The sequence below is a fragment of the Rattus rattus genome, chromosome 17 (genome assembly GCF_011064425.1).
Source record: "Rattus rattus isolate New Zealand chromosome 17, Rrattus_CSIRO_v1, whole genome shotgun sequence".
Classification (NCBI taxonomy): Eukaryota; Metazoa; Chordata; class Mammalia; order Rodentia; family Muridae; genus Rattus; species Rattus rattus.
The window spans coordinates 31,603,671-31,626,246 of NC_046170.1; the positions used below are offsets into that span (position 1 = coordinate 31,603,671).

General features: G+C 47.9%; 1 protein-coding gene across 1 annotated transcript; it reads right to left on the reverse strand.

The window, feature by feature from the left end:
* Positions 1-3,543: 3,543 nt before the first annotated feature.
* On the reverse strand, positions 3,544-22,458 carry Tmem231 (transmembrane protein 231). Its single transcript, XM_032887986.1, has 7 exons — positions 22,303-22,458; positions 22,031-22,200; positions 9,185-9,313; positions 8,828-8,971; positions 6,520-6,601; positions 5,020-5,125; positions 3,544-4,701 (listed from the first exon to the last, which is right to left on the reverse strand). Exons 1-7 carry the CDS (start codon positions 22,439-22,441, stop codon positions 4,524-4,526), a joined length of 948 nt encoding a protein of 315 aa, XP_032743877.1. The 5' UTR covers positions 22,442-22,458; the 3' UTR covers positions 3,544-4,523.
* Positions 22,459-22,576: the final 118 nt, after the last annotated feature.

A 22,576-nucleotide genomic window follows, 5' to 3' on the forward strand; every position in this document is an offset into this window, starting at 1 on the left:
CGAGAGCTGCACTTCTAGTCAGCCCAAATTCCTCCTTGAGGTGGAACAGCCCACCTGATTACTCATCTACCCGAAGAAAGCTTAGTAGTGTTCGCCCACGAACTGGCCCTGGCGCCCAAAGGAGGACCTCCCTCCCCACAGGCTCAACAGAGTCTCCTAGGACTGGTCCCTTCCGAGTTCCACCCCGCAGCAGTCCTTATTCTTCCCTGGGAATCCACGGGGACTGACTCAGTTCTTAAGATCCCACAGCGAAGAAGGGACATCCGGTGACATCGGCCTGGGGGAATCTCGAGGGTACCGATGGGAAACACTTGGAGAAAAACTAGATAGGAATTCCAGAGGGGGACGGAAACCGAAGAGCAGTAAGAACGAGATATTGGGGTGCAGGGGTCCTAAGGTTATCACGGAGACCCGGCCCCCCACCCTGGAGCAGCCCCGCCCGGCCCCGCTCTACCTGCGCTGCTGGCTGCGCTTCTGTGCTGCTCTGCGCGGCCCGCCCGGGGCGCATACAATGAGCAGCTCAGTGAGTGGTGGCTCTTTGCCTGGGGCCGCCGGCGGGAGCCAGGGCGGGAGCCGAGCAAGGAAGCAGCCAGTTGGCCTGGAGCTCCTCTATCCTCCCCAACCCCGACCGTGTCGGGCCACGCCCGGGGGACGGGGAGGGGGTGCGAGGGCAGGAAGAGGGAGGCCACAGGTGGGCTCTAGGAACATTGACCGCCCCCCTCCCCGGGGTGGGGATGGATCGTCCAGCCTGCTGGCAGAGCCACCGCTCGGCCCACTAATGGACCGAAAAATCTGTCCCGAGGGGAGAAGCTTCTCAGAGGACAAAAGGCCCTTGTGCAGGAAATTGAATCTTTATCTTGCCCCCCTCCTCTGAGGGTGGCATCTTTGCAACTATCCAAACAGACACCTTGATGCCAGGGGGACCCGGATGCCCCCTGAGCAACAGAGGAGTGGGGAGGGGCCGAAAGGACAGGTGGCTTTTGCAGTGGGAGCAGCAGCTGCCATCCCCTCCGGGTACACGCCTCTACCAGAGGTGCCGAGTTGATAACAGGTCCAGATAAACACAGGACACATTTCAACAGTAAAGTAGATTTCTCCTTTTATAAGCAACAGGGCAGAGAGCCCAAGCATATGCAGAAGACTTTGTGGGAGACTTGTAAATCTGTGGTGGGAGAGGATATCAATGCAGCCTTTCCGGGTACGACTTGGCAAGATAAAGTTAGGATCCTTAACCATGGCCACTCGTTTCTGAACTAGTAACTTCTTTCTGGATTCATCTTAAGGAAATAAACGCACCGAAGATTTATATAACTTTCAAAGAAATGGTATTTACCACAATCCGGGAAAAGCTATAATGAGAGAGAGAGAGCGCGCGCGCACACACACACACACACACACACACACACACACACACACACACACACACACACAGAGGCACGCACAAACTGCGTTCTAAGAGAATACCATCTATTGACTTCTGGGTAAAGTATTTAGACGGCTATTATTTTCTTTAAAAATTTAAAGTCAGAGCTGGGTGGTGGCGACACATGCCTTTAATCCCAGCACTCAGGAAGTGGAAGTGGGTGTTAGAGTTCGAGGCTAGCCTGGTCTACAGAGTGAGTGTGCTAGGATAGCCAGGGCTACACAGAGAAACCCTATCTTAATTTGAAAGTCAGGTTAGGTGGATCATTCTTGTTAATTCTACCACTTAAAAAACTGAGGCAGGATTATCTGAAGTGTAAGACCACCACGGGTTACATACCAAGACCCTGTTCCAATAAAAAAAATAAATAAGTTTAATTTAACCAGGAGAGGCTTGTGAGATTTTTACACATTTTTCTCCAGGAGACACTTAGGATTTACCATGGTCAAAAATGTACAAAACTTGGGGGAGGGCTACAGTGTACTTATATATAATAAATAAATAAATCTTTGGGGGGGAGGATTTTAAAAAAAAAGGGGAAAAAAAAAAAAAATGTACAAAAGAAGGAGGGGAGGGGAGGGTGAGGGGGAGAGCAAGGCAGAAGAGGAGGGGGGAGGGGGACGTTTGCCCGGAAACAGGGAAAGGGAATAAAACTCGAAATGTAAATAAGAAATATTCAAGTTAATAAAGAAAAAAAAGGAAACAAAATGTACAAAACTTACTTTGAAATGCACGAATGTGAAGAAGTAGAGGGGGCGGGGCAGAGAGAAATAAACAAAGAGTGGGGAGAGAGAAAGCTTTGCTACCCCAGCCCTCACCTCATTCAAACAGAATCTGAACCAATCACGTGACAGAATCAGACCCTCCTTCTCCCCTCCCAGGATGAGTAATCAACTCAGACTCTGGCTCTGTGTTATAGCTTAGTTGCAATCCTGTGTATTTTCCACTATTTTTCCTCTTGCCATTCTGGGCCATGAGGCCTAGAACTAACCACCCAACATCTGATCTGAAAATAACCTGATACTCACCAAACACAGTTGTAATTTTCCAGCCGTGTCTTCCATTTGCCATGTGGATTCCAATGAAAATCCCTCCTTTACCTGGGGTGGGCCTAGAGGACTTTTGCCGAAGACCTAACAAAAGCTCTCAACATCTTTAGGTAGGGTCTGGGCAGAGCATCTCGCTCACTCAGAATCCCGTGGAACCTCGTCCCCTCCCTATTGTTTCCCCACCCAGGGCCCCTGCCTTTCAAAAGCCACAGGAAACTTCCTTTCAGAATATTTTAATTAGAAAGTTATAAAACATCATTGAGTTCTCTATACAGAGTTTGCACAGAATAGTTTAATATAATGCAAAGTAGCTTGTATCTTTGGTCATCTTTCTGTAACTTGTTATCTTTTTTTCCATACAATATATTTCTTGTCACGCTGCCAAGCCCATTTCCTTATTTTATTGAGACAGGGTCTCAAGTATCCCAGGCTGGGCTCTAACTTAGGGATGATTCTACTCCTGTCTCCACCCACGATGGGCTGGGGTTATCAGCTTGCACCACCGTGAAGGTGTGCTGGGGATGGAACCCAGGGCTCCAAGCGTGCCAGGCAGATCCACATCCCTAGCCCTCTCATAACCTTTGCAAAATTGAAATCAGAGACCGTTTTTCACGTAACTCTTCGGGCGTATAATCAGCCGTACGTGTTAGGTCAGAGAAACCAGTACTAGAGAGTTTCTCTCCTCAAATACTTCAAAAGAGCTTGGTTTTCAAAATTCTTACTTTGCTCAGTCTGACAGAAGGGTGCCTCCAAGGTAAACTGAGGCACAAAGGGAGGAGTGTTTGTGGTTAGACATGGAGGCAAGGGTGGTAGGCGTGTCCTCCCAGGGCCAAAGGCGGAGTTCTTTAAGAGGGCACAATTGCTCAGCGCAGGACCGGGGCCAAATGAGAGATTTCTGTGTAAAGTAGAAGTCTTTGTAGACTTCTATAGAGCAGAGGGCTATCTGGCTGGGCTCCTTCTCACTGTTAATGGCCAGGCTGGATTAGAGGCTCTGCTTAGCCTCCTTCCTCACTCTCTGCTCCTCATGCCTTCCCCAAAGCGAGGGAACAGCAAACAACTGAGTTTTCAGCTCAGCCTCCGAATAAACCCTGCGGTTGTCAGGCAGTGGAAGCCAATGCCAACAGCAACCCCTCTGTCACCCACATCCTTTCAGAAAGGGGGAAGGCCAGCAAGGAGGAGGAGGAGTGGCTAGGCGGTTGGGTGAGGGCCAGGGAGAAAGAACCTGTTGTTAGAAGCCCAATGTCCTCCACTGATGCTGGGGGTAGGCGGACAGACTGAATGAAACAGCACTTCTGACTCCAGCCACCATCCCAGGGGCACAGACAGAGGCCAAGAAACAGGGCACAGAGCCAGCCATAGCAGGGCAGGAACAGAGGGCTGTTTAGCTGAGCTGATGACAGACCCCCATCTATTAGCCTGAGGGCTGAGGGCAGGTGTCTGGTCCTCCTGCCCTTAAGTCACCCGCCAGCGTGCACATGTTTCTGAGACTCTTGTATTTAGGGCCCGCCCTGCCCCCTTCCGTTCTCCAGTTGAAGGCTTCAGCTCTGGAAATCAAAGTTCTGAATGGGCACTGTGTAGATATCTAGGAGCAGAAAGTACTAGGGATTTGCAAATTTCTTGTGAGAGACCCGAGGAGGCTAAAAATGTAGCTAGCTTATGATAGGAGGGAGGGGTGCACAGGGCATCCCAGTTCAAAAGAAGTAAACTCCTCCCTTGACCAGAGGTGGGGCTCTTTCAAAGATGTATGAACTCACCACAATTTTCTCCTGAAATTCAAGGCCAAAGCAGAGCAAAACCAGAAACAAAACATAACAAAAATCATAGCCTCTGGTAACCCTGCGACCTTTCCACAAACTAGTGTTTGTAGGTTGCCCCCGTGCTTTGAAGACGTGGGGGTTGTGCCGTACAACCAATCCATTCTTTGTCTCTGAGGTGAAACACGCAGGCCTGAGAGTGTCCAGCGGGCTCTTTGCAGAAATGTTGTAAAACCGCCAGTCTCAGAAGACAGGAATGAGGTAGCCATGGTCCCTCGGTCTCCTGACAGAAGCTTCTCAGGATAAGTGCTCTTTCCTTATCTCTCCCTGGGGCACGGCTACAGGGATGGAGGTCACTACTTGGTTCTGAAACACGAAGATTTTGATTCTTTCAAACACCCAGAGGAAGATGAGCAGGATGCTGACATACTGGATCCAGGCAAACTTTATCATCTCCCAGAACCCTGGCTGATAAGTACAAATGCTAAGGAACAGCGGCCACGCATAAGGAACAGCTACCCCAAAGCTCAGGTCAGACGGGAAACAGAATACTTCAAATACTCTCCAGAGATTATTAAGATATAAATATGGATAATTCTGACTCAGAAATGTTTAGAAAGAAAGAGGCACAGGAAATTGATTTTTCTTTGCTGTAGGAGCAGCAGTCATTTGTGTGGGGCTAAAGAGCTGTGGCAATTTCCTATCTTGTGAGTCCCACATCTGTTCCTACTTGGGGTAACTAAACTAAGGAAGCTCTTCTTTCCTAGTGGAACCCGGCTAACAGAAAGGATATGAAATGACTTCCACGGGATAGCGGATGACAGCATCGATCACAAAAGGAGCTTCAGCGGCCCGGCCCACCAGCCAGATTGGGTTGGGATCACTGAGGACAGTGGTAACTGCAAGGCAAACATTAGTCATTAATTCAAAGCGAAGGGCTGTAAGTAGTCTTTGAGTACAGATCCCAAAGTCTTTTCCGTTTCTAAGATCTATTTGCGTGCTTTTGTGTGTGTGTGTGTGTGTGTGTGTGTGTGTGTGTGTGTGTGTGTGTTCTTGTGTATGAGGGTGTCTGTAGAGGCCAGATATATTGAAGTTGGTCTTATAGATAATCAGGAACAGCCTAACACAGCTGCTAGGAATCCCAGTTATCTGGAGAGTAGCAAGCACTCTTAATTGCTGATCCATGTCACCAGTACTGGTCCTTTTAAATAGTTATTTATTTGTGTGTGTGTGTGTGAATGTGTGTGTGTGTGTGTGTGTGTGTGTGTGTGTGTGTGTGTGTGTGTGTGTGTGTGTGTGCAAGAGGTGTACCAATTCTCTCCCTCCACCATGTGAACCCCAAGGATAGAACTCAGGTCATCAGGCTTAATGGAAAATGCTCTTATCCACCCACTGAACCATCTCATTGACTCCTTTCTTCTCTCTCTGTCTCTCTGTCTGTCTCTGTCTCTGTTTCTGTCTCTCTCTCTCTCTCTGGAGTCTCATGTAGCTCACTGGTCTCCGACTTGCTATATTACCAAGGATGAGCTTGAATTTCTCCATCTCCTGAGGGCTGGGGCTATGTGTGTGTGTGCTACCAAGCTTTATGTGGCACTGGTGACTGAATCGGGGGAATTGTACCCGATCTATGCTAAGCAAGAGCTCGAGCTCCCAGCCCCAAAGAGTGAATGTTGTATGAAACTATTTATATATGGACAAAAAGTGAATGAATTAAAGAGGAAAGAGTTGATCTTGGGGCCAGCAGTTGTCAGATTTAGTTTTAGGAATTGTATTGCTGCTATTGTACTGCATAAAATTAAAAAGAAATACTGGGATTAAAAGCCCTCCACTTGTGAAACGTTTGTGGCTGTCACCCATAATGTCGTGTTGCCAGAAACACTTTTGATGCCTTTAGGGAAAATGTTAGACCACAAACCAGCCTGGTGTGCTGACTCAAGCCTGGGGACGCTCCTCTAGGGACAAACGCTACCTATAGTCAGTTCTGCCAGTGCCTCCCTTCTACCAGCCTACCAATGCGGACTGCCTGACACGCATCACCCATCGCTGTCTGGAAAGTGAGGACAGTAAACGGCCCTGACTTCTCTTACAGGTGTATTATGAGAGACAACTCACTCAAACCAATACACACTAATGAGAGCAAAGCAGCCAAGCCAGTGACAGGATAAATAAAGCGAGTGATTGCTGCTATGCCGGGCTACGGGAGAGGTGGCATGTGGGAAAGGGTGTGGACAGTGGACAGAGGACAAGTTCCGGCAAGCCCGGGCAGCCTGTGGACAGGGGTCCAGCAACTCACCATTCCTTTCCTGATAGGCAGCGACAATGTGAGTCAGGTCGTAGTCGTGGGCAAAAGGACTGGTCCCATTGATCACCGATACCTGGGGCGAGGCGGGAGGACACACTGTGAGCACTCCACTCTCCTTCCCACGAAGCAGCCCACCCAGCCTCAATCCTGAGGCCACCCTGGCCCAGAGACCACGCTCTCGTGCTTGTGACCCAGCCCTGGTTCAGAATCATTTCTGTAGAGTTCTATTTTTATTATTCATACTTGTGTGCGAATGTGAGTGTGTCAGAGGGTGGGGGTAACATGTACATGTGAGCACACGTGCCCATAGAGGCCGGAGGCATTGGGTCGCCCTGGAGTCTGGAGTTAGAGTTACAGGTGGTTGTAAGTGACCTGATGTGGATGCCGGGAACAGAACATCTCACCAGCCCCAGTTCAGTAATCTTTTCTTTGGGGATGAATAAACTCTCTGTGACAATCATTTTGCGTGCGCACGTCAGAGCTGGTGCAGAGCTGGGCGATGGTGAGATTCTGCCCATGTGTCCATGTTGGCTTTAATATAAAGACAACAGTTTCCCTCCGATTCCTGTTGTAAGAAAATAGGTTATGCCAACCATGTGGCTGCCAGTGTGTCCCCTCCATCCCTGGTCCTGCTGACCCCTGGTCCTGCTGGCGTGAGCCATGGCCATAGGGCTCTCAAACAAATGAGCGCTGAGCCAGTCGGTGTCTCAGGAAGTCACAGCGGTTGAAAACCGTGACATTTATAAGCCACTTCTTCATTTCTGTTTGAGATGAGGTGTTGCTCATTTCACCGGGAAGTTTGAAAATCGTGACATATGAGCAAGGCTCCTTCCTATTTCTGTTTGAGATGGGGCGTTGATGAGATGCCCAGGCTAGTCTTTACTTCCTGGCTTCAAGTCATCTTCCTACCTCGTTTCCCAAGCAGGGGCTGCCAGGGCCCGCACAACACCACACCCACCCGTAAACCTGTTCACTCTGGGCTGGCATATGTCACCTTTTCAATGAGTGGTGACTGGTATTTTTAAAAAGATATTTACATAGGCATTTTATGAGGTCATTTGGAAGATGTGACAGTCAATATTGACTGTCATATTGCTTGGCCTGAGCAGCACTTGGGAGATTTAGTAGAGGACACTCTGGGCACAGGGCATTTCCAGAGAGCTTTAGGAAGTGAGGCTCAGAGCTGATGGATAGTTTGACCCATTGACAGGTTCAAAATGTGAACAGACGTTGGGTGGTGTGCGTGTGAGAGAGAGTGAGAAGCTGTGGAAGGTGGGACCTGGTTGGAAGAAGCGAGGCCTGGGAACTTGTCTTTCGGGGCTGCATCCTGCTCTGGCCCCAACCTGCTTCAATCTGCTTCCTGAAGGCCGCAGCGTAAAGCTCTGTACTCCCCGCCTTCCCACCAGGACAGCCTAAAACCTTTGAAACTGTGAGCAAAATAGATCTCTCCTCCTTCAGGTTGTTCTGTCAGGCATTGGGTCGCAACAAGCAGTCACTGAACAGAAGGTGACCTGGTGATGGCGCACACCTTTAGGTGGATCCCTGCAAGTCTGAGGCCAGCCTGGTCTACAGGGTGAGTTCCAGGACAGCCAGGGCTACACCGAGAAACCCTGTCTTGAAGAAACAAAGCAAACGAACAACAACAAAAACTAACACAGAATACATTTGGAGTGGGTGTAGCCGAATGCAATGGACAGTTAAGTTCTTCAGTAAGAATGGGGATTTTCCCCCGCTCAGGGAGAGGCCCTTTCTATGTCCCCAGAAAAAAAAAGAACCAAAAAAAAAAAAAAAAAAAAAATTATTGTTTTCTATGCCTACAAAAAATTATTGTGTGTGTGTGTGTGTGTGTGTGTGTGTGTGTGTGTGTTGTCTGCACATGTTTCTGCGCACCATGTGTGCACAGTGCCTGAGGAGGTCAGAAGAGGGTGATGGATCCACCGGAAGTGGAACTACAAGCAGATGTAAGCTGCCACCTGGGAGCTGAAAATCACACTCAGGTTCTCTGGAAGAACAGCCAGTGCTTGCAACTATTGAGCCAGCTCTCCAACTCCCTTCCTACATTAAGAAAGAATTCACGATGTGGCTGGAGCGATGGTTTAGTGTTTTAGAGTACTGACTGCTCCTCTAGACGGCCTGGGCTTGGGTGCAGCACTGCACATCTATGGTGTACAACATCCGTTCAGGCAGAACACTCATACACATAAGAACTAAATGCTATTTCTAAGCTTAAATTTCTTGTCCTTCGAAGGCTGTGATAAGCCTAGGCATGAAGGTGCTGGACCACAAGGGGCATCCTTACGTTGTATCTGACGTCCAGGCCACGGTAGCTCAGTGGCTGCTTCTGTTGCAGCCTCAGGTCGCCATTCACGTGTAACTGTGACCCGGGAACAGCAAAGGAGGACTGGAGAAACGCCATGCTCTGCATCTCGAATGTTGACATCCTCTGAAGTCATTAGGAAGAGAGATGCGTTGTCAGGCCTGGCATGCGTGCGCTAGCCCACTCAGGAACCTTTCTGCCCAGAACCCTCTGCCCTATTACTTTGAATATTCAATTTGTCTATTTGAATTCCCAATAACATTCCGTACAAGAGCCATCTGCAGTGTGGCTCTCCCAGGGGAGGAGGGAGAGGAGAGGGCTCAGAGAAGGCAGACTCACGTGCAGTTGGTAGGAGAAGGTCAGGATAAGCTGCACACCGAGCACTTGCTCTGTGGACTGCAGGGGAAGTTCAAGTTTAAAGTATAGTACATCCATTTTTCCATCCTGGTTCCTGTCTTCTTCTCTGGTCTACAGAGGCCAAAGGAAGAGATTTACTTTGTTAGAGAATTGTCCTAGCTAGGCAGTGGTGGCCCACACAACTTTAATCCCAGTGCTTGGGAGGCAGAGACAGACAGATCTGAGTTAGAGGTCAGTCTGGTCAACAGGGCAAGTTCCAGAGCAGCCCAGGTACACGGTGAAACCTTATCTTAAAAATAAAAACAACAAACAAACAAGCAACACACACATAACACAAAACAAAAACAAACAGAAAAGAATTGTTATTTACTTTAGTTATGTGTGTGTGTGTGTGTATGTGTGTGTGTAACTATTCGTATGCACGTGTGTGTGCGCCTGTGCAAGCCAGAAGACACTGTTGGATGCCCTCAGGCTTGAGGGAAGGTGATCATCTTGAGTTGCCTGATGAAGGTCTGAAACTTAACCTGGGTCCTCTGCAAGGGCAGTATTGAGCCATGTCTCCAGCACCCAGAGAATTTCTTTTTCCTTCCCCTCCCTAACTGTCATCCTCTTGTTCTTTCTTTAGAGCACTAGGATTAGCCAAGGCCTCCCCGTACTAGAGACCAGCACTGACCACGGTGCGCTTGCTCTATTGCTGAGCCACATGGTGGCTCACAACCATCTGTAATGGGGTCTGGTGCCCTCTTCTGGCAGGCAGGTGTACATACAGATGGAGCACTCATACATAAAATAAATAAATCTTTAAAAAAAAAATGGAAAGAAACAAAATCTAACTCTAATCATCATGCAAACGCTATACAAATCCACCAAGCTCTATTTATACATTTCTTTAAGATTTATTTTTATTTTATGTGCATACATGTTTGCATGCATGTGTGTCTGTGCACTGAGTGCGCACCTGGTGCACACAGAGGCCAGAAGGGCACTTCTGGAAGAGGCCCTGAAAGTGTCGTTACAGACGGTCGTGAGCCGTCATGTGGGTGTTGGGAACTACACTCAGGTCCTTTGTGAGAGCAGCTAGTGCTCCTAACCACTGGGCCGTGTGTGTACCCCCTATTTGTACGTCTTAAACCCCAAGTGCCCTTGCTTCAGATACTTAAGGTTGGACTATCTGTCTCATGACTCTGTGGAAGCTTCAAAGCTTGTGTGTCTTTCAGCATCCATCAATTTAAAAAAAGGGACGATCAATAAGATACCAAGACCACAAATATTTAACAAAAATCAGAGGAGGGCATAAGAAAGTCAAAGCCCATAAATCATATGTGGACAGTTAAAAATAGGTCGCTAGCTGGTCCCTGCAGTCTCGGCTTATGTCACAGTGACCTGACAGTGGCTGGCAGGAGGGACAGAACTGAAATGTAACCCCTCTGCCAGGAGTCCTTGACACACATCAAAACCTCCATGCTAAGCTCATCCCAGAAGCAGTCCACCTCAGCCCATTACTTTGCCCACCCATATATAAGACTCTGCAAACAAGAGGTTTTGTCTCAGATGAGCAAGGCTGGAGTGAAGGTAGGTGCCTTTAGAGCCTTTAAGTGATCTCTTTCCTTCAAGACAGCAGCATCCTTGTCTTAGGCTCGTTATCATCTACTGTCCTTCCGCCACTGGCTACTTCTCTCCTCGTCCTTGTCCATCTGCTCTCTGGGGGAGGAGGGGACTTCTTACCAGGGTGGCTGATAGAGTCCCAGAGCCACTTACGTATTGGTCAGTATGAGTGAGATGGGAAGCGGCTGCCTGGCCTCCTGTGAGCTAGCTTCTGTTGCTCTAAGGAAGAGTGCTGGCCACGCTGTTGCTATGACGAGCTACCGTGACCACTGCTGTTCAGAGTTCAGTCCATTATCCTCGTGGTGGGAAGCATGGCCACGTGCAATCAGACCTGGTGCTGGAGAGGGAGCTAAGGGTTCTGTGTCCAGATTGGCAGGCAGCAGGAAGAGATGGGACTCTGGGTCTGGTTTAAGCTTCTGAGATCTCAGAGCCCACTCCACACAGCGACACACTTCCTCCACCTATGGGCCCGTGAGTACCATTTATATTCAGACCAACACAGCTACCTTCTGGACCTTTGGACTGGAGAGGAAGATAAAGACCGACTGTGATTCTCTGTTTACAAGGGAAGAGGGGCCAGGAGAGAACTGCTGAATGGCTCCAGGAATGTGCCAGGGAGAGGATTTCATTTGGTCCTTACAATGTGTGTCACGCCTTAGACAGATGAGAGAAATCTAGACACAGATTTTTAAATTTACTTATTCTTCTGCGTTCTGAGTACACTGTCGCTTCGCTGTCTTCATGCACACCAGAGGAGGGCGCTGGATCCCATTACAGATGGCTGTGAGCCATGTGAACCATGTGGTTGCTGGGAAACCTTTGGAAGAGCAGTCAGTGCTCTTGACCGCTGAGCCATCTCTCCAGCCCCAGGAAGCAGGATTTAAGATTGGATATTTTACTGTGTTCCAGCCTTTTGGCTAATCAAGTGCAGATTAGGTATTTTAATTTAAATTTCTTTTTTTTTAAAAATATTTTTCTTTTTTTTTTTTTTTTTTTCGGAGCTGGGGACCGAACCCAGGGCCTTTTGCTTCCTAGGCAAGTGCCCTACCATTGACCTAAATCCCCAACCCCTTAAATTTCTTTTGGGTACTAAACTGTCCAGAAAAAATTTTTTTAAAGTTAAAAAAAAAATAAAGCAAGCAAACAGTAGCCAAATATTGTGGGGTACAGCAAAATCTCAACATTTAGGAGGCTGAAGCAGAAGGATCATTACAAAATTGGGGCCAGCCTGGGCTACATAGAGTGCAAGGCCCTCCTAGACTACAGAGTGAAACTCATCTCAAAAAATAAAGAATAGGGGCTGGAGAGATGGCTCAGTGGTTAAGAGCACTGCCTGCTCTTCCAGAGGTCCTGAGTTCAATTCCAGCACATGGTGGCTCACAACCATCTGTGAGATCTGGCGTTCTGAAGCAGGTATACATGCAGGCAGAATGCTGCATACATAGTAAAAAATAAAGAAATAAAAATAAGAGCTGGACATGGAAGGAGGATATATAAGGATCAGGAGTTTAAGGTCATCCTCAGCTACATACCAAGTTTAAGACCAGCCTGGGCTATACTACACTGTCTCAAAAAAACTAATGATGAGGGAATGTTATCTGAGAATTTCGAGAAGAAAAACATGGTCAAAATTGTCTGACTGACTAAAGCAAGTTGTATTTTGGGGTGCATCTGTGACTGACCAGTCCAACTGCCTCTCCCTAAGTGGGATTTTGGAGAGCAACCCCTTTTAGCCTCCTGAGGTCTCTTTTGTGTGAGAGATAAAGTGTTACAGAGGCAAGGGAACTGGTTGCTTTGTTGTTTTTTTTTTTTTTTTTTTTTTTCTTTTTTTTTCGGAGCTGGGGACCGAACCCAGGGCCTTGCGCTTCCTAGGCAAGCGCTCTACCACTGAGCTAAATCCCCAACCCCTGGGAACTGGTTGTTATACAGTGTCATAAAAATATGTCTGGAGTAAGGGGTGGGTGGGGTAGCACACCCCTTAATCCCAGCACTTGGAGGCAGAGGCGGTAGATCTCTGTGAGTTCAAGGGCAGCCTGGTCTACAAAGTGAGTTCAAAGGACAGCCAGGGCTACACAGAAAACCCTGTCTCGATCAGCCAACCAATCAAAATTAATTAAACAATGAAAAAAAAAGGATAATATGCAAATGAAAAGGTTTAGTGTGGGTTGAGAAACATGTTTTACACCAGGTCTAAGAACCAGGAACTTCCTTTAATTATACATAGAAACCGTAAGTTGCAAAGCCTTACACAGGTCACACAGGAACTTATTCTTCAACCACACACAGAAGCCCTAACCTGCACAGGGACTTGCGCTTAACTGTCTTAGCTGCAAACAGTAACCTTGACCTGAAACGTGCACACATCCTTCCTGCTTGGGTCTCACAGGAGGTGGAGCACTGTGTGCTGCTCTTCCAGAGGACAGAGTTGGCTCTCAGTACTTCCACTGGGAGCCTCACAACCACCTCAAACTCTAGGTCCAGGGAATCCCATTGCCCTCTGGTGCCCCCAGGAACTTACGTGCACACATATTCACATAGGTGTACATACATGTAGACATCTATACACCACACACATAAACCAAATATGAAATCAATAAAATAATAACAACAGTTGGGGATTTATATATGAATATTTGGGAAGAAGAGGTCTTGCCTAGGTGCACAAGGCCATTGAGTTCCAGGTCCCCACTAAAAAAAGAAAAAAAAAAAAAAAAAAAAACGGAACCAAATAATTTGCCTTTGGGAAGAATTTGAGGTCATCCCCTCCGAAAAAAAAAGAATGAAAAGTTCCAAAAAAACAAAACAAATTTTAAAAAAAAAAAAAAACCCCCATAAAAAAAAAATGTTTCCATAAATCCTTAAATTAAATACATATATACATAAATAAATAACCTCAAAAAAATGCACCGCCCCCAAAAACAAAACAAAATAAAACCAAAGACAGGGGCAGGAAACATCATTTTGTACAAAGGTAGCATTCTGCTGGGAAGAGTGACAGATAAATACATGACAGCACCAGGTAACTGTCAAGCAAGTGACACGAAGAAAACTGAAGCAGGCTAAAATGGAGACTTTCATGAGAAGTGTTTGGGATGATCTAACTTGCTGGCACCCTGACAGTATAAGCGGGGAATGGGTGGAGGGTGACCCAGGCTAAACAAGGGTCTGTGTGGGTGACGGCAGGGCACCTGGGCAGTGGGAAGGAAGGCTGAGGAGGAGGAAGAGGGCGGAGGCTCCCTGACCGTGGGTGAGTCAAAGCTAACTTCCAATGACAGACTTCCTCCAGCAAGGCTTCAGCTTTAAATGTTCCACAACCTTTCCAAACAGCGCCACCAGCTGGCAACCAAATGTTCTCACACGAGCCTAAGGAGGACGTACCGTGTTCAAACCCTAACTGTGACTGTACTGTGATGACAGTAGGCACTGGGGCATGCGGGTCGGGGGGGTCAGGACTGGGTGGGGGGCTGGAGAGATGGCTCAGCTGTTAACAGCACTGGCTGCTCTTCCAGCGGACCTGAGCCCAATTTCCAGTGACCACATGGAGGCCATGTCACTATAACTCCAGTCCCAGAAGAGGTCAATCAGTGGCTTCTGAGACCACTGCACACATACGGAGCACGGACAGACGGGCAGACAAAACACTCACACACATAAACTAAATACGATGGTTTTTTTTTTTTTTTTTCAGAGAGCAAATGACTCAAAACTAGTTCTAGCTTAGTTGCTAAAATCTAATTGGTATCTGGCTAAGAAAATGTGTAAATCACAACACTTCATTTTTATGAAATATATGTGTGTATGTGTGTTTTGGAACTTAAAAATTACATCTATTTATTTGTGTGTGTGCTTGCATGCGTGTGTGGCACATGTGTGGAGGTCAGAGGACATCGTACAGGAGACAGTCCCCTCCTGCCATGTTGATCCTGGGGATGAAGCACAGTTGTCAGGCTTGGCGGCAAGCACCTTTGCCTGTCCGCTCAGTAGCTCACTTTTTATGATTTCTAAAAGCACACATACACCTATAATAAATAAAACAAAAATATCTAAAATTTTAAAACCAAACAAAAATAAAAAACAAAACAAAACCACAAAAATTTCATGGAGGCCAGGTTGTTGGGTGTTGGATTCCCTGGAACTGGAGTTACAGATGGTTGTGAGCCACCATGTGGTTGCTGGAAACCAAACTCAGGACCTCTGGAAGAGCAGTCAGTGCTCTAACCACTGAGCCATCTCTCCAGCCCGCAGGATGTGCTCTTAACTGGCCCAGTTATCTTTTTATTTAGAGGTCTTGCTATGTAGCCAAGTTGGTCTTGAACTCCTGATCTTCCTGTCTCAGCCTCCCAGTGCTCAGGTTACAGGCAGGTGTGTAACAATTTTTATATCCATGTATGGTCTCATATATTCCTGCCACAGCCTGTATATGGCATGCTAAACTGAGGGCAAGAGGAGGTATGGACTCCAGTAGCTGAACTGGGTTCTGACCAATGATCATCAATTCTCCTTCCGTAGACGCGCGTGTGAGAGTATGCGGAAGTGATCACTGACAGGGTGCTTGCTTAGTATGCCCAGCATATGTTGGCACTGGCTTCGATCCTCAGCCCCACATATGCGCATTCATGCACACAAACGTGCCTGCCTGCAACGGTGCCTGTGAAGTCTAATTTCAAAGTTTTCTGGTTGTTGCAGGATAATCATTTACAGGAGGGATCAATACTAATGTTGGCTAGAAGATGTACCTTAGTCCACTGACATCGATCTGGTGCAACTGAGAGAAGAGACTAAAATACTTATTTTAATGTAGGAAATATTAGAAGCACAGGAAGGAGAGGACTGAACGGGCAAAGGGGGACGGTGCCTGCATCTGAGATTGAGAAAGAGGGTGCAGGCAGCTGGGAAGAGAACCTCAGGACATAGCTGGTGTGGACACCTCAGTGGAGGGTCTCTGAGGGTCTTCTCTCAGCAGGTCACCAGGGCCAGCAGAGTGTCCACGTGAGGCGAGCAAGAAAGTGACGTGACCAATGACGTTCAAACTTCTAGAGTCTGACATGGGCAGTTTATTTTAGCCATTTTAAGCACAGCACAATTTATTAAAAAGATTCCTGGTGATAATTAACTCAATCCTGTGTGTGAACAAAGCTTAGGACATGCTATATTGAAACTTTTTTTTTTAGATGTATATTTATTTATATATGAGTACACTGTAGCTGTCTTCATGCACACCAGAAGAGGGCATCAGATACCATTACAGATGGCTGTGAGCCACCCTATGGTTGCTGGGATTTGAACTCAGGACCTCTGGGAGAGCAGTCAGTGCTCTTAACCACTGAGCCTGAAAGTCTTTACAAGGTACAAATGGTCTCTTTCATAAAGATATGTAGGGCCTGTTGACAGTGCCTAAGGGACTGGGGTGGTAGTGACTGGGAATTCAGGTGTAACCAGGTCCTACAGATAGCAGAGATCACCAGGCTACTAAACACACCCAGCTTTCCCAGTGGGAACCAGACATGTATCTGCTCCGTTGAAGAGACAACACCCCAGAGCTTCTCTCAGAGTGCTCCATCCCTGTGCCCTCCACTCCTCAGAGCTTGGAGGAAGGTCATGTAGAGGGGACCTGGAAGGCAGAAGGAAAATACCTGACTTGATTGTTTGGTTGCTGTCCTTATCAGGACCCCACCAGTAGGGGGTCTTCACTCTAGCAGGGAGCAACCAGTCCTCAGGCGAGGCTTCTTGTTAGCTGCAGGGAACAGGGACCAGAGGGCAAGGTGGGGTTGGAGCTGATCGTGACTGATAGCCAGCAGGAGCTGCTGTTAATTTCTGTGTGAGTGAGCCTTGAACCTGGGGCCTTGCGTATGCTAGGCTGGGGCTATATGCCACTCAGCGACATTCCTAGCCAGGCTGGCTGCTGACCTAAGGAGTTCTACTGCTCCCGGGCCGTCATGACTTATATCCATTTCCCAGGGCATCTGCAGCCTCTTGTGGCTTGTTGGGGCTTTGTTTGATTCCTGTTTTATCCCTTGAGTTTTTTTTCTCTCTGTAATTTTCAATGTGAATGATCAAGTTTAAACCACTGTCCATCTCGCCTACTCTCGTCATTACTGGGTATTATCTTTCTGTCTTTTATTTAGTTGTTAGAATGATAGCTCCATGGTTAATAGCACTAGGCGCTCTTACACACACTCTGGTTCAGCTCCTAGCACCCACTGGGTAGCTCACAGGTAACCCCATCTCCAGGAGTCCTCTCCCCCTAGTGCTGCCTCTGCCTCCTAGGTGCTGGGGTTTGCAAACCTTTGTCAACAAGCCCTTTGCTGCTGTTGTCGGACAGTGCTTTGCTACGAAGTCTTGGGTGGCCTACAACTGGAGTTCCTCACCTTCTGGCCATGTAACCACCACATCCTGCCACCCTGGCTCTTTGGATGTCTGCACACAGATGGGTACTGAGAACTAAAGCAGGCACCCTCCTGGCCACCAGTGACTGTCAGGTGCCAAGGACCGCAAGACACACCCCAGAGTGAGAGATGGGAAAGAATGGACGCTTACACACATGGCCTCTCTGCTCAGACTGTTCCGACATCCATCTTTAATCTCTAGCCCTGTATCCTTAACTGAGCCATGTCACCGAGAAGGCCACTTACAAATAACAAAAACTAGACTTTAAAATATATGGGAATCTTGCAGACACTGTTACAGGTCAGCTGGCCAGAGCAGAAGCAAGGATATCTGTGGCTTTGGAGCATTTTCCAAAATTAGTAACTTCAAAGCCACCTCCCAATGTTGGTCAAATCTTGGCCTAAAATCCATGGCTTCCTTGACTCCTAGGACATTTCCCAGACATGGTGAAGCCAGCCTGGTTTCACACGCTCAGAGCTAAAATTCAAGTATTTCACTGGATTAAGCATAGAAAATAAAATACGATTTTTTTTGGATTGTGTCTGTGATGTGTTGATAGCTAGGCTTGCTCGCTGAGCTTGTGATCTTCCTGTCTCAGCCCTGTGAGTTGCAGAGGGTACAACCATGCACCACTGTGCCCCGGTGGACACTGTTCGTGTGAAAGCCAGGACAAGTGACCCGTCTGTGAGTCTATGTCTTCATATGTAAAATGGTGGACGATGTTCTCCCAATTCACCTCACAGGGTTACTATGAGAATAAATGAAAATATTTACTGTTCACCACAGGCCAAATACTGTGGAAAGGACTTTAAATATCTACCTGACAGTAAAGTACTTATTGTGTGTTCAAGGAGACAGACGAACACAGATAAGACATGGTAAGTCAACAGGGATTTTTACTATTGTTGCTTGTACCACACACTAGGCTACTGCCTGTCTGCTTTTATGAGCATTGGAGATGCAATTCACATACCATAAAACCTACTGTTGGAAAAGCGAAGAACCCCAGCACACAGGAGGCAGAGGCAGTCTGGGCTATATAGACTGTCTAAAAATAATAATGACGATGATGATAATAATACTAAAATATATACCATGTGAACGTGTCCAGCTAGGCACAGTGGTGTATGCCTGCAATGCCAGCCATTAGTGAGGCAGGGACAGGAGGACCACAAGTTCAATAAACCAAGATATCAACACAGAGACCAAGAATGTATGAAGATGGGCTGGAGAGATGGCTCAGTGGTTAGAGCACTGGCTGCTCTTCCAGAGGTCCTGAGTTCAATCCCCAGCAACCACATGGTGGCTCACAACCATCTGTAATGAGATCTGATGCCCTCTTCTGGTGTGTCTGAAGAGAGCAATGGTATACTGACCTACATAAAATAAATAAATTAAAAAAAAAAGAATGTATAAACACACACACACACACACACACACACACACACACACACACACACACACACACAAGAGCACAATAAGGATTGAACCCAGAGGCTCGCACATCCTAGACAGCATTCTACCCTGAACAACATCCCTAGTGAGGGCCCGTTTTCTGAACTGTGCACAATTACCAAGGTTGCAGCTCAGAGGTTGACCGACTGCCTAGCACATTTAAGGCCTTGGGGTAGAGCCCCACCATGGGAAACAAAACAGAATGAAATGGAACGCAGCAGCACATCCCTCCAGGATTGAAGAGAATTAGTTTTTGGCTTCTGAAATTTGAAAGTGGAACCGCCAGAAGCAGAGGAAGATGATGCAGGGCTCTCTCTCAAGGGGGTGGCTTCTGGTTCTAGAGATAAGCAGCTCACTGCCGCCGGCTAAGCCACCAAGCAGTGGCAGCGAATGAGTAAGAAGGAAAGGAGGGGGGCAGAGCCTGGTGTTTACTCTTGCTTTGGTGAATACCTCAGCTTTCCCTCAGACTTAAATGTCCATAAGTGTCCCAGGGAAACAATGGCAACATAAAAGGGAGAGATATAAAAAGAGAAAACCGTCCACCGAGAATCCCAGACATAAACACAGGATGTTTGCCAGGCGTGGTGGCACTTGCCAGCCACCCCAATGCTTGGGAGATGGCAGTGAGAGGACGGACAGCTTGAAGCCAGCCTAGGTTTGCACAGTGAGTTGGAATTTGGTCTGGACTACGTAGAGAGACCCTGATTCAAAAACAAACAGCAGCCAGCCAGCCAACAACAACAAAAAAACAAACAAACAAGAAACCCCACACACTGTCTTAAAGTAAAACCAGAACTAGGGGCTGGAGGGATGGCTCAGGGGTTAAGAGCACTGGCTGCTCTTCCAGGGGTCCTGAGTTCAAATCCAAGCAACCTATGGTGGCTCACAACCATCTGTAATGAGATCTGATGCCCTCTTCTGGTGTGTCTGAAGACAGCTACAGTGTACTTATATATAATAAATAAATAAATCGTAAAAAAAAAAAAAAGGTAAAAGCAGGCACGGTGGCCCACAATCTCAGTGCTGTTCAGGCACAGGCTGAAAGACCAGAAATACTAAGTCATTAGGGTCAACCTAGGCTACATATCCAGTTTCAAGCCATCCTGGACCACATGCCTTGCAGTCTCAAAAAACTAAGGGGTATGTGTTGGTGGTGTGGGGGAAGAGCCTTGATCATTTGAAGATTTAAAGAGTTCAGTGATGCTACAAAAAAACCCCAAAAAAACAAAACAAAAAAACCAATTAACATCCAAAGCAAACACTTATGCCCCAGTTACCTAATGACTGTGTTAGAACTGCTCCCCAGCCTGGGTGATGGTGGCACATGCCTTTAATCCCAGCACCGGGGAGACTGAGGCAGGGGCATTGCTGAGTTCGCGGCCAACCTGGTCTACAGAGCAAGTTCCTGGACAACCACGGATACAAAGAGAAACCCTGTTCGGAAAAACGAAAACAAAGAAGCGCCTTCCCGATGTTTTTAATAAGATTTGCTGCGAGTCTACTTCTGTTTCTGAGTATTCTCTACCGACATTCCACGGGGAAGGCCGGAGCCTGAGTTCTCCTCCCCTTCCCACCAGACCCCATGGCATCTCCCCCCGCCCCATCCCTTCGGTTTCCCTAGATGCACATTTTGCTTAGTCAGCATTCCGTCTAAGACTAAGACTATGCAAGTCCTGTTCGCAACTGACTGCATCTCCTTCCTTGCTTCTTCGCGAGGTTTATTTCCCTGCAGGAAATAATTTTCCTTTGCTTGCTTTGTTTTCTCTATGTGCATGAAATTACAACAAAAAGCTTCCGCTGGCATTCAGAGGTGTATGACGTAAGTCTGGGCATGTGGTACTCGGCTGCTGTCCCAGCTTCTTAGGGGGCTGAACGGGACTTACTGCTTCAGCCAAAGCCAGCTTGGGCAGGCAACAAACACAGCAATAACCCATCTCAAAAAGAATAAAAAAGCCGTAAGAGTTAGTTAAAAGCTTTGTTTATTCATACAATAATTTTAATAATAAAAATAATTGGGGCAAAATTAAAAAAAAAACACATCAAGGAGTAAGGGTGGGTAATGAGATAACTCAGCAGGTAAAGACCCTTGCAGCCAACCCTGGGAATCTGAGCTGGATCCCTGGGACAGTGACAGGAGGGAACTGACCCCACCACGTTTTATGCCTCTGACTTCAGGAGCCAGGGCTCCGGCTTTTGAGACAGAATAGCCTTGAGCTTGCTGTGTAGGTAGGGGAGGGGCAATTTAAATTCATCACTCTGCTCATGTCATTGAATAAGCTACAGACCTTAAAACTAACAAACTCGGTTGGTTAACAAGTACTGATACATGTACCAACCACAGTGAGCCTTCACTTTTCTGACAACAGGTTTGTGATAAGGAAAAAAAAATACTTATATATATATGAACCAAGTAATCTGAATTAGATTTTGCATATTGCTATCTTATTTACCTGTTGTGGGGAGAAAGTCTGACACCCCCGCCCCGCCCCCGCCCCATCAGCTACAGGAGTTTGCCTTCTAGGCTAATAATCAGACCTGTCCGAATGGATCCACATTTGAATGTAGGAAAGCCAGATGTTCCATACGACTAAAGGAAATGTAAGGATGCATTTGACTTATGCGAAAGCAAACACTAAACTGCAGACAGTAAAATGTTCCAGTTTCATAGGAGACAGCTGCAGTGTGGAACCCAGTTAGGAGCCTAACCCAGACAGGCGTGGCTTGGCCAGAGCCCCAGCCGAGAATTCAACCAATCAGCGCTTTCCCTACCCTGCGTCCAGTCAGCATAAAAAACGCGGGCACTTTCTGTCTTTACAGCCTGGTGATGTTCAAATTCAGCGACATCCTGGCGTCTACAGAACCCGGCCTTCAAGCCCTTAAAAGGGTTTTCACAGCCACTTTTTCATTCAGAAGTGACCAGCACCAGAGACAGGCAGTGTGCTCTGGCTTCTGGACTCAAATCCACCAAACATTCCGCCTGCATGGTTGATTGTCTGGGGACACCTCGTGAAGCTGAGTAAAACTATCTAGAAAGTTAAGCATGCGCGCGCGGGCCAAAGAAACTTTGTTTCCAACCCCAGTGGATCCTTGAGATCCAAGCTGTGGGACTGAGCATTGGCTCAGTGGTAAAGTGCTCGCATGCAAGCAAAAAGCCCTGGGTTTGATTCCCAGCACCCCATAACCCCCAGCACGGCGTTGCATAGCAGAAATTCCTGGCCCTGGGAAGGTGAAGGCCGGAGGATCAGTTGTTGAAGAACGACTTTGGCTATATAGTTTAAGGCCAGCCTGGGATACATGAGACTGCCCCTACAGCCCGTCAAATGACCCAACTAGGATCTCACCCCATGCTTTCCCCCCAGGGTCCCGGCGGGAACCACGCACCGACACGAGCGGAACCCGCAGGTGAACCCCCTGCAGCCGGTTGAAAGTGGGGTACGTGCTCCAGGCGAGGAAGGCTCCCGGCTCGGGCCCCAGTAGAGCCACGAGCAGCACTTGGTGCTGGAAGCGCACGTTCGGCTGCTCTTCGTAGCTGCTGCGCTTCAGCCAAAACCCTGCGGGAGACAAGGCGTGTTGGGGGAGCCGGGTCAGGATAGCCGGCCTGGGCCCGCGGGCCGCGCCGAACCCAGTGGCCCTCCAGACCCAGGCAGGCTTACCGTGGCTCCGAAAGGCCACCAGCAACGGGGGGATGTAGGTGAGCGCGGTGGTCAGCAGCAGGAAGAGAGCGGCCTTGGAGCAGAGCCCCGCGCGGTAGGCGCGCTCGACCGGGTGAGAGAAGAGATGGTACAGCGCCATGAGCCCAGGGCCGCAGCGCGGAGTCTCCACGGCAACCGACGGCGGGCAGAGGAACCAATAGCAGGCACGCAGCCTTTAGTAGGGGGTGGAGCTAGCGGGAGGAGGTTTCTGTGTTAGTTAGTACATGCTTTTTGA